Source organism: Streptopelia decaocto, assembly GCF_964273445.1.
Source record: "Streptopelia decaocto genome assembly, chromosome: 5".
NCBI classification, from domain to species: domain Eukaryota; kingdom Metazoa; phylum Chordata; class Aves; order Columbiformes; family Columbidae; genus Streptopelia; species Streptopelia decaocto.
Genome location: NC_138659.1, coordinates 56,709,194 through 56,721,367, shown reverse-complemented (window position 1 = coordinate 56,721,367; position 12,174 = coordinate 56,709,194). Strand labels below are relative to the sequence as shown.

Genomic DNA, 12,174 nt, shown 5'->3' with positions numbered 1-12,174 from the left:
CCACAATGTTTTATTTTCAAAGCTTCCTCATGACTCTAATTTAGATGGTTGGGGAAAACCTATCTGCAAATGTATTACTTGCAAAAAGAACAACTTATATTGTTTCTTTAAAAAAAGGAATGGAGGAATATACTATTACTCAGACAATACGCATTTTCTATATATAACTGAAAACCAGAATGGCTTGGGAGAGGGTACTACTCTTAACAAAATGGCAACTTTCTTTCCAGGTGGCCTCCTTTCCTCCGTTCATTTTCTATTCAGTTGTCAAGAAAGTAAGACAGAAACAAAGGCTCACATCACCACTGTGGCACAAATTTGTACCCACTAGTGCTGATAATTAGCTCATGTAAATGTAGCCATGTATAAATCCCTTGACTTTAATATCTGTGATCTCTTATTTCACACACAAACTTATGCACCAAACCTATGTTTGGTGTACTTTAACTAGGTGTTCAGCATAGCATTTGGCCAAAACTGAACTTTAAAGATTAAATTCTGACTTTACCATTTCATTGTCATACTCAGCTCAATATCTTGTTCTTTGTGTCCACACTGCATGCATCAGAATCCTGAAGATGTATACGAGACTTACAGAGCAGGGAATGTGATTTTGCATGGGAGCTTTGGGGAGCAGCAGCTACTGACAACTACAGGCACAAGCAGTAGTGAAATGTGTGTCTTCCCCTTCATACTCAACATCTCAATAATAAGAATTCTCTTAAAATGTCACTTGCCATCATTGGTATACATCCGCATTACAACCATGCAACTCAAGGGTCTAGGAACCTTAGGTACTGTCATTCAAATGTGAAGACACCTCTGTGACTCAGAACCTCTCTTTTGGCAGTGTAACTGTATTCACTTTACTCACTTTTTTTTACATTTCTTCTTACAACACATACTTCCTGACTGTACTGTAGAAGCTAATAAATCAACTGAGTGACTGAAATTAAGGAAGCAGATTGTTTGGGCCAGTTGGACTCTAAAATATATCATTTTTTCAAAATGGAAAACTGAGTTTGGGAACAGAAGGAGGGAAGAAACCATACTTGCTCCTCTTGAGGAAGCGTACTTTCCTGACTATAATCAGGACAGTGAAGTTGTATCTTGTAACAGAGTGAAGAAAAGTGTGGCTGTGCATACATGAATTAAAGAAAAGGTAATCTTACCATTTCTCTTCTTCAAATACTCAGTTGTCTCTATATAGCAAAGCAAAGGAATGCAGTGGTCTTGCATCTGCTTCTAGAAATGTACACCTTGCCCAAGTTACAGCTTGTAAGAGTAGTGCTGGGTCTGAATTGTTGAATGGCTACAGGCAATAGAGATCGTTCCTGAGGATAATATCCAAATAATTCAAAATCTCCAGAATATTGAATCGTTTCATGGTGTGGAACTTTTAAATTCACTTCCTAAAAGACCCAAATTGCTAAAATTATTTTCAGCAGTTTCAGTGTTCCTCCATTATTAGACATGAGCAATGTTTCAGTAGTCATCAAGCAGCAATGTCAGCATTTCATTGCAGTCATCTTTATGAAAAGGCAGCACCAGAAAAACACTTAATATTCGGACTACTGTACATTATATGCAATGTAGAAGCTCAGTTTGCCTCAGGAAAATCATATCAAAATAGTTTATTAAAAATGTCTCAATCTTTTTCACTACGTTCCCACTTATGCTGCTAAATGAACTTTATATTTATCCAGCTTAACTAAGTATGAATACCACATCACTGAAATTAGAAATCCTATCATCTACTATGATTAAGTAGTTGCAATATTCAGTCATTTTGAATTACAGTATTACCTAATGATTGCATCACTGTGTACTCATATTCAATAAATGGATATACACAAATTATCTAAGACTTTAGAAAAATTATAAAGTCCATAATGGTATGTACTGCACTCCATTAAAATGCATGTGAATTTTGTTTAGTACAGAGTGGTTGTTCTTACACATGTAAGCCGCTTAGTATCCCTTCTCCTTTTAATCAAATTGTGTTTCTTCAACTTTGTTGAAGAAAAATCTGTGTTAACACTTCATGTCTGAGTAGTCTCTTTCTTCGTATTCCTAATAGTTTCTTATGTATGATAATTACTAAGCTGTGGACCATGCAGAAAGTAAGACTATTATGAGGTCTACATCAGCACAATTCATCTTGTTCAAAAAATAGATTAAAAGTGGTCATGGCAAAAAAACTCATATATGCCGGTATACTGAAGCTAGAATTAATGTGATTCCTTCTTCTAAACTGATACTGCTTATGTATAATTGAATTCGGTGGTCAATGAGCTGTAAAAGGTATTTGGTTAGTTAGGTATTCTGTATAATTATGATGCCCTTCCAAAGATCCATGTTGATAGCTTTGTAATTATGTAGCTGAATGTTCCACCTAGACGGCTCACAAGATTATTTATTGTGACTTTCTATTTAAAAACTCTAACAATTTAGCATATGCCCATTCCATCCTCTGAGTGCATCTGCAACAATTAAAACTGCAGGCTCATCAATGTAATAATAAAATCAAATACGTTTATCATCTTTCCAGAAAGATCTCACATATTTAATGCCTGAAGATGAACTGAGCTAGTAAATAAAGAGGAAAAATACTCCTTCATTCCAGGCTGCTCAGAGGAAAAGACAGTATTTCTAGGAGCTAATGCATCCCCTGAGGGGCCCAGTGAACCAAACTCCTGAGAGGGTGAGTCTTCCTGTAGAGCACACTGCCAGAAGCCAGCCTTTTCAAAAATGAAGCTGCAGTGTGCAAAAGATGCATTACCATAAAAGGTGAAAACTTGGGTGAAACTTGGACATTTTAAAATGAGGTTGGTGATGTTGAATCTTGGAATGCACAAAAAGTATACTAGCAAATTGTCAGCAGTAAGTCATTTACAAACGTGGTTCCTAATCCTTGTTCTTATATTGTATGTACTGGACCAATAACGTTTGAGGTTGTCTGCAGATTCATTGTGTTTTCTGAGGCTTTTGTAGAACCACCTGCTTCAACTGGTGCTTCAAAGGCTTTCTCTGAAGTCATCACAATACCGGAGTTATGTATTATGGCCCTACCTATAGCTGCAGTCTGAGTGTATGAGAGATTGCTTAGCTGATGCAACAGTGTGAAGAAAGGATTTTGTCTTCTGTTGAGAGCCACAAGGTTACCCCCTTAGTGCTACTACTGATGCTATCCAAAATGAAGGATATCTTCATTTTATGTTCTCTTTCAGGTAGAGTAAATCTCGGCTTCTTGTTTAGGAATGGTACTGTAGTGATTAGGGTGATTCCATTTCTATGTGATTGTGTATTAGGAATGCTCCTCTGAGTGTCAGTAGTTAATGGATTTTGCTGTCGTGACCATCATACAGTATAGGCAGCTAAGCTCTTGTAACTTAAGTGGTAAAGATCTCTTTAATTTTAATAACTTAAGTAGTAAAGATCTCTTCAATTTTAAGGACAAATAGTAGGAAGATGGGTATGCCTATGTCTTCATTTTTTACTATTGTGTGTGATTTTTTGTTTAATTGTTCTATTTTTATATGCTTATTTAAAGATTTCTAAAATAGGTATCTACATTAAGTAACTGGCTCAGTTTTAAAGTTTGCAAACTATCTGCAGCTCTTACATGTGTGCAGAATTTTTTCTTGTTTCTCAAAAACATCATAGTATCATTTCCATGCCCAATGTTCCTTTATTGCAGATGTGAGTCACTTGAGTCTCAATGAACATCTTTTCTCCCTTTGTGTTATCTTTTTCTTTGTTTTGTGGGTTGGTTTTTTGTTTTTTTTTTTCTTTTTCCTCATGATACTGGTCAGTTGTTGCTTGTAGAATTCCACACAGTTTTGTTTTCTTAGAAAAAAAAAAGGTTTACATTTTCTGACTGTATTTTCATGGATGCATTAATAATGAAGTCCTAAATGCTGACCTATGGTTTGGACGAATAATGCATTAATTCAGAAGCAACTTCGTTGCATCACACAGGAACACAGAAACTATGACATAGTGGTCTGTATAGAAGAGCCTAACGGACACCACATTTTCAAGCAATTTACCAGCCACATCTTTTGAACTCATTCAAAGCGGCCTGTCTTTGGACACAGAAGCAGACCGATACAGCAGTAGCAGCCGTGAGTGATGTTGTGAATTCTGCAATAAAGTTGTTCATTCGTACACAGGTATATACCATTACCTACACGCCAAACTTGGTTCACTTATTCACCCTAACTGTAGATGATTTTACAGAGCAGTCCTCATTTCTCTATGACCAACTCTGTAGATTTCTCAAAAGAAAAAAATAAAATTGTCCTTTGATTTCATGTGTCAGTTCTTTCAAAGATTTGTATGACAATATTCAGCTCTTATTGAATTTTGCTTTGACATTTGTGGTAATCTTTATGTTCTCATTCTCATTATTGATTCTAACATGGTCTCCATGTAAACATCAACACTTTCATTGATGTTAAATAAAAAAGGTATTACTTGATTTTTTTTCATTTGCTTTATGTCTTCCTGATTCTTTCCGTATGGCAGCTCTACTTCTTTTTTTTGTAATTTTTTAATATAGACCTGAAGAACTTACTGCTGTATGTAAAATGTTTTTGGCAATTATCACTGTATCCATTCATTTCTTGAAACTTGCTTCACTGATCACTGGTTTTTGTCCTTTTCATAGGCTTTCTCATTATGCTAATTGTCTTTTTTTGATTTGCTAATCCATTCTTGTAAGTCCTGTTAACTTTTATCAGTGAATTTCCTGAGCTTACCAAGTTTTCAAATTTGAAATAAAAAAATCCTAGTACAGAGACTACATTTATTTTATTTTTTTTTACTTTCTATTACAAATGGGTTGCTGAAAATCAGGTTTTCCAATATTATTTTATATTACCAGTTTTTCTAAAATTTCCATGCTATTTGCCAAATCTAACATTTCTATAGCACAACTCTAGAAAACCTTTATTATTAATTAATGAGAGCTATAAACACACATTAAGATGGTTTTGTACCTTTTCATACAATTTGCCTATATTTCTTGTAGAGGCTACATTTTCACTCTGCACTAGCGCAGCATTTATGCCTGGCTAGAACAAAGGTATCTTGGACTCTGTACTTAGGTTTCCAGATACTGAAATGGATGTAGACTGCAACATTACTACATAGTGACTTTATCACCGAATAACCCTAACATGTTTAGTAATTTCATTTTAGTAGGCAGGTGATTTTTTTCTTGCATTTTTTTGAAGTATCTCTTCAGTGCTCTCTAGGAATCTACATACGTTTTGGTTTTCACTTGCCAGTCATTTGTGAGCCTTTCCAACAGCTGTCCAAAAAGGGTATTTAAACTGTTGCAAATCAGCAGCAAGGTTATGTAGATGAGTGAGCGCAGGGATCTCCAACTTTCCTTGCTTGGTATTCTCCCATTAAAAAAAAAAAAAAAAAAAAAATCAATCCTATCTCTTTTAGGACCTGTCAAATTGTTTGTCATAGAGTATATGCCTTGTATAACCATATTTTGGGGTTTTTTTTGGTTGATACTTTCCATGCCAGAAAAAGAGCTCAGTACTCATGTACAGTCTACCTAAAGCCTCACAGCACTGGGCCAAATGCTGTGCTGAGATAATTCCAATGGAGTGTTATTTAAATATCTACCAAGAGAGACAGCTGAAAACAGTAACAACAACCACAAAAATTCTGCAGTTTTTTGCTAACTGTCAAACTTTTAGCATAAACTGGGAACTGAAATCTTCAGTTGTTCCTAAGAAGCTGCTGTCTTGTTTGAGGGCCTAAATAAAATCCATCATATATGTATAAAAAAATTATTTGCTTCATTTTATTATGATAACCACACTGTTAATTCAGTTAGTCTGTATTTAGTAATATAGGCTATTAACTGTAGACCTTAGTTGCTACTTTTTGTTTTCTGCTGCTGTAACTTTATGTAGCTTATGCCCATTTTGACAACACCCTGCATCTTTAATAAGAAAATATACGGTGCCTTGTGTCTGAATCTATGAAACACCTCATCAGATTCTTTAAAATCTGGAAGAAGTGAAGCTGCTTTTCCAGTTCTCTGCCAGACATTCAAGTTATTTCATTTACTCCTTTTTTTTTTTCTTTTCCTCCAGTTTTCTTCTGACCTCTTGTTAAGGTGCTGGTTTTTAAGTTAAGGAAATTTCCAACTGGAAAAATGTACCTTATTACTGTTCTGAGAACTCAAAATTGGAGGCTATCCTATGAAATATATTTTATCTCAAACAGAAATAATGTGCTTGAATTCAAAGTCAATCTAGTATCAAGGCAAATGCAAGGAAGAGCTAATGAAAATAATTTGATTTATGTCATTTCACAGTAGTTATGAAGTATCTTCCTTGATAATGATTGTCTGATAATGGATGTGGTCTCTCAATACTATGCTAAGTTTTAGACAAGTAGAACAAGATAATGGGGAAGCAATGTTGAAAATGGAAGCAGGTCTCTTTAAAGAAATGAGAAAGTAGAAGGGCCAACATCTCAGACAGGCACCTAAGGCAAGAGTCTGTCCTCCCTAAACACTTAAAAACTCCTTGTAAATGCTAGCATTGATTATAAGGAATGGACTGCTGACCAGAATAAAAATGCCTGGGGAAAAAGCTTCACTTTAAATATTTCATTTTCCCTTAAAACATTTTTAATAAGGGTCACACACGCATGAGCTGCAAAAATGTCAAGAGTTCGTAGCTCTGAATATCCTGAGGACCATTTCTTCTTTAGAATTAGGTTTTCCATTCAAATTTAAAACTTTTGGGGTACAGTTGGATTTATTTGTGCTGTTTCCTGTCCTGAGATATTTTGAAAAATTCCACACACAAAAAAATTAGCTTTGAAATTGAAACAAAAAATAAAACTTCAAAAGTACTTACAAAGCTATAGTTTCCAAAATATGATTCAGAGTGTTCAAAATAACCTTTCATTTGGCTTTTTAGAAAGTTTCCTGGCTTCCAAGAAATCTTGGAAGGCAGGAGTCCTAGGAGCCCTCCCAAAAAACCCTCAGAGCTTATTCAGAGCTAATAAGCCCTCTTCCTCTGGCTGCAGGTCACACAGTAGATTTTTTACTATTTGGGCAGATTGCACAAATGGGTAGATCTTTGTGGATAACTTTCATTTTAAAACACTGACTTTTTCCAGCAGAAAAAAAATATTCATTGGAAAAATCTACAATATGTTCAGGATTTCCTTTTTCTAATGAATGTCAGTTAATCCAGTTAATAGAACTGAAAGTGAAATGAAATCATGAAGGGATTATTGACATTCTGTTTTGAAAACGCGCACAGAACGTCTAAATCCTAACTAGCAAATTGCTGACACAGACTCTAAGCTTTTCCAGGGAAAATATGCGATACTGGTGCTGACCTGTGTCATTGCAAAGCTGCAGCTCCTCAGCAGCACACTTGATGGTGGTCTCTAGTGCTCTTTCTCCCCTCTTAGAGGTGGAGCAGCTTCCCAAGATGCTGCCACTAGTACACTTGGAAATGTTACTTCTTATGTGGTCATATGGTATCCGATTTTTTTTTTTTTTTTTAATAAGATAATTTATGTGGATTATGACACACTTGAAGCACAGTCATTCACTCCAAATCTGGTGCTACTGTTGTTTGGTTTAGTAATAGTCTGTTGCCATGTTGTGTTTCATCTCTGGATTGAGAGACCTTACAGAGCAGAAGAATTACCATAATTTTTATTTCACTAAATGAGAGGGAAACTGAGGCAAGAGCAGAGAACTGACTTATTCATCACCATACATAAAATTAGCAGAATCCAAGACTGAGCCTCCAGTCAGGCTCCAACCACAATAACAGGGATTGCCTGAGTGCTCAGATCATCCCTCTCCTGTGAATAATGACTAATGCTATTCAAAAGAAGATTCTCACATATCTTAGATGTAAAAATTGTTCACAAATATTTACTCATGTTTTTAAACAGCATTGTGAATGTGTGGGCACTCTCAATGTGTGCATTTTTCATTAATATCCTAGCACAGGAGCTTGTTGGCAGGCATCTTGCTGTAGCAGACAGTTTGAAGTTTAATTTTGAGGAATTTCTATGTAAAGTAAATATTTGTTGTGCAGCGAGTATTTTGACTTTACATGTACATGTATCCATTCAGGAAACAGCCTGTCCCTTTGTTCTACCAGACTGCCTGCATTCAGAAGTAATTATTTGAAATAGCAGGTATACATAGGGCAGTATTCACAATTAAATTGTATCCCAGGAAGTGACTGTAGGCATTATTTAGCAAATAATATTAAATAGTTGATATTATGGGTATTCATATTCTTGGTACATTTTGAGGAGACAAATAGGGAAAAGCACTCTCCTGAAGTCTAATGAGGAAATAGATTTCTGTAAACGTGTTTTTCTGTCATGTAAGTACTTTGATGTTGCTTCGTGTGTGCGATTTACTCATTCAGCCCAAGGCGTACAACCAGTCCACACTAAATCCCTGTGTAGGCTGTGTACAGCTTTTCTTCTCTCTGTTTGAATTTGCCCCTGTGAGGCAAAGCTGTAGTCTGTGTGTAAGACCTGGGCACCAGGATCGTGTTCCTTTCTTTTATGCTACGTGGTTGAAGGGTCTCTGCGTGGGCAGAAACAGGGCGATAGTGAGCAGGTGAGGGATGGACATCACCATGGTCTTTCCTCAGCTATGCAACCTGTCATCAGAGCTGCGGGTGAGCTCTCCGTGCTCCAGACGTGTGCAGCCTCTTCTCTGCACCTCCCCAGTCTCACAGCCAGGCTCTGTCCCCACACTTACTTTTCCCCGTTGGTATCAGTGAGTCACAATGGAGAAGAAATTGGAGAACCACAACGAATTAGACAATTTCCCCTCTTAGCAAAAATGTGCTGAACCTGTTGTTTTCTCTGGCTTGTGTAATAGGACTGCTCTTCTCAAGTCATAGCACATTGTTGCTTATCCCAGTGCCTTTAACTGTTGATTTCATTGGCATAAACTGATTCAGATGCTTCTAGCTCTCTCTTTTTGTGTATAATAAGTAATTAGTGTAATTTAATGTGTCATTGCTGTTGCTTTTTCCTGCACAGAATAATAATACAAACCTAGTATAAATATGAAGTTAATCACACTGTAACTTCTTTTACACTTCTGTACATCTTCAGATACGTTCTCAACAGTGATCTGAGGTTTGACAAATGAAACTTCTAAAAATTTCTGTACATACTTATTGATAAAAATTTTATGGCCAAAATGGGATCATCAGAGGTTCAGCATATACAGATACTTTGGGATATAGAGTAAAATATATCTTTTTCAGAAAGATAAAATCAAGCAAATTATGGACAGCTTTAGTCAATTAGGCAGTGGAAATGATCTAAGGAAGAGTGCTTGATGTTTAGCTCAGTTAATTCCAATTAAAGCCTTCACAGTAATTTTTACATCTAATGTAGAAATGTCCTGTTGCTATATGCTCTGTTTTTCCTGAGTATTATTAATAAGTGGCATCACCTAGATTGAATACTTATTTTTAAAAGGATTTTTTCACACTTTTATTTTTAAAATCATAAACCTTTCCAAAATACACATCGTAATAAAGAGAAAATTGTACAGAAGCCTTTATCTGTTTATTTAGGCATCCCAATGACATCACAGATTACTCATGCTTTTCTCCCATATTTATTGTGAGGTTGCTAGATGCTTCTAATATTTATTTTAGTTTGCTGATATCTGTTGTACCTTTTATCTCTCACCAGTATATTTCTCCCAGCATATGGATATATATTGATGTCATGTTTGTTTACGTGATTGTAAAGATTATTGTTTTACTTCTCAAAGTGGTAGTGCACATGTGCTATGAGTAAACTGTGTGATAATCTATGTAAATTATGTGCACAGAAGCTATACTTTGCCCTTGGGGAAAATGCAAATTAGAGCATTTTGTAGTTTGTTTGTTTTTAAATACATACACTTTTCACTTCAAGGCTTAGGACAGACTCCCTGTTTATTTTTCCATTGCTCATAATTTGTTTTTTCATGTAAATATCTCCATCTTTAATGATTAGTTTGCTACTTTGTCAGGAAAAAATGCTTGATGAGTGAAGTCCTCAGAACATAATGTTTGCTGTATTTTATAGCTCTGCTGTAAGGGAATTATCTGCTTGTAAAACGGTGTATAACACAATCACAACTCAAAGCCATTATAGTGATCTGACAGCCTTCATTCATTTTCTGCTAGTGCCGTCTTGTTTTCTTCTGTTACATTAGTGCCCATTATATTTTCTAATTCTGCATTACTAAAACATTGAGTTAACTGATTTTCCTTATATGAAGCAAGAAAAACATATTCATAAAATGTGTTGTTTACTGCACTTGCAGTTCTCTGCTGATGTAATTTTTTGTATTAATAAAATTATTTTTATACTCTTTAAATACCCTTTCGGATAAATGTTTTAATGTAAGTTGTCTGATTCTGTTTTAAGTGAAGGAGAAAACCTGGTAGAGGTTGTCTCTTTAAATCAGATCTGCAGTGTTGATGGACCCTCTAGCAGGCACGGTAAGAACCATTCTCACCTCTGCAGCAGGGAGCTTGACCATATAGACTCTCACATTCAATCAAAACGTTTTCCCTTTTAATATGCACTGTACCAATCCTATTCCCATGGTTACAGCTCGTGCTTCTTTGGTTGCTTCCAGTCTGTTGGAAAAGGAAGGCAGCACACATTTCTTGTACAGGAGTTTAAAACATCATGAAAGCAACCCTGTTGTGATTTGCATTTTAAATGTTTCTTTTTTTTTCTCATTGTACAGAATGCTGTAGCAGTAGCTTCAGTTCATTTGCCACAGTCTGTCTTCTCTCAGTCTTCAGCCTGGCAATCTGTTGATAACTCCACTTGCAAGCTACAGTTCATTGTCTTTCGGAATGGAAAACTCTTTCCTAGCACAGGAAACTCATCAAATCTGGCAGATGATGGGAAACGTAGGACGGTTGCCACTCCAGCTGTTTTTGCAAAAATAGGTGAGGAGTTGTTATGCATTATTTCCTTTAATCTAAAAGCTATGGTATACTTGATTATGCAGAGAATAGGGGGTAGATTATACAGTATGCTGAGAGGCTGGCAACAGTCTCTTTCTTTGGTACAAATGTTTGTGATTGTTCTTGTCTGCATAATTTTATTCAAATTATCCTGCAAATAAAGAAATGCACTTGCTGTATGACTAGAATGCAAATTTTGGACTACTGTTGTTACAGATGCTTATTTCTTAAAGCACAGTGCTGTAAGAGAGAACCTTGTTTTACTCTTTACAATGAAAATAGCAATGTTAACATCCTAGGCACTGATAAGAATAAGGCTTTTAGGGTGGGAGTAGTGCCCTGTTGCATATATCGATACTCGCCAGTATACTTTCTGATACGATAGAGGTAGAACAGATGTTGTTAAGGGCTTTTGTCTAAATGTGATGTATTGTATGTGCTAGTGAGTCATTATTTTGATTAATTATTCACCCAGGCAATTTTACTAATTTTATTTGATACTGAATAGTGCTCTCATTTCTATTAACATTTTTAAGATGTTTAAATGTGACTTTCGAAGTGCAGAATTATCTCAGGTATTAATCATACCATGAAACTGAGCCATTTCTGCAGTTACACGGGCAATAGTGTAACACTGGTAATAACTGAAGAATCTAAAACAAAAAAAATTCTACTTTGTGAAGGATGATTAGATCATTTGGACACATTATGGGACTGAAATATTCGGATTTATTTATACCATGGAAAACTTTTTGAATGTGAGTTCTACCTTTGATTTTGGCCATTAAGAGTACGTGTCTGTTGCTTTTTTTCCTACAGTTTAGCATATCTGATCTCTTTACACAGCATTCATCAATAAGCGTTTTCCACTCCATGTGTCTGATTCAGTTTATTGCTTTTGCAGATGGGTGCAGTTTTGGAAACCTCACCAGCCCTCTTACTATAGGGCTAAGGCACTTTGCACAGGGTATAGACCCCATCGCAGCCTTCTGGGATTTTGACCTTCTAGATGGACATGGAGGCTGGTGGGGAGAAGGGTGCCACATAATTAGTTCTGCAGGCAATATTACCACTATTCAGAGTACACACTTCAGTAACTTTGCAGTGCTAATGGTAAGTATATGACTTAGCAAATATACCTATATTTCTCTCTCTG

The 12,174-nt window shown here is 35.9% G+C and overlaps 1 protein-coding gene across 2 annotated transcripts in view; it reads left to right on the top strand.

Annotated features, from left to right (window-relative positions):
- The window catches only part of LOC309440615 (adhesion G protein-coupled receptor A3-like), a 274,291-nt gene that overhangs the window by 208,884 nt on the left and 53,233 nt on the right, over window positions 1–12,174 (top strand). For both annotated transcript variants that reach the window (XM_082054477.1, XM_082054476.1), the window contains 2 exons: window positions 10,793–11,000; window positions 11,923–12,131. In XM_082054477.1, coding sequence (XP_081910603.1) covers window positions 10,793–11,000; window positions 11,923–12,131 — 417 coding nt within the window. The remainder of the gene's footprint in view (window positions 1–10,792; window positions 11,001–11,922; window positions 12,132–12,174) is intronic.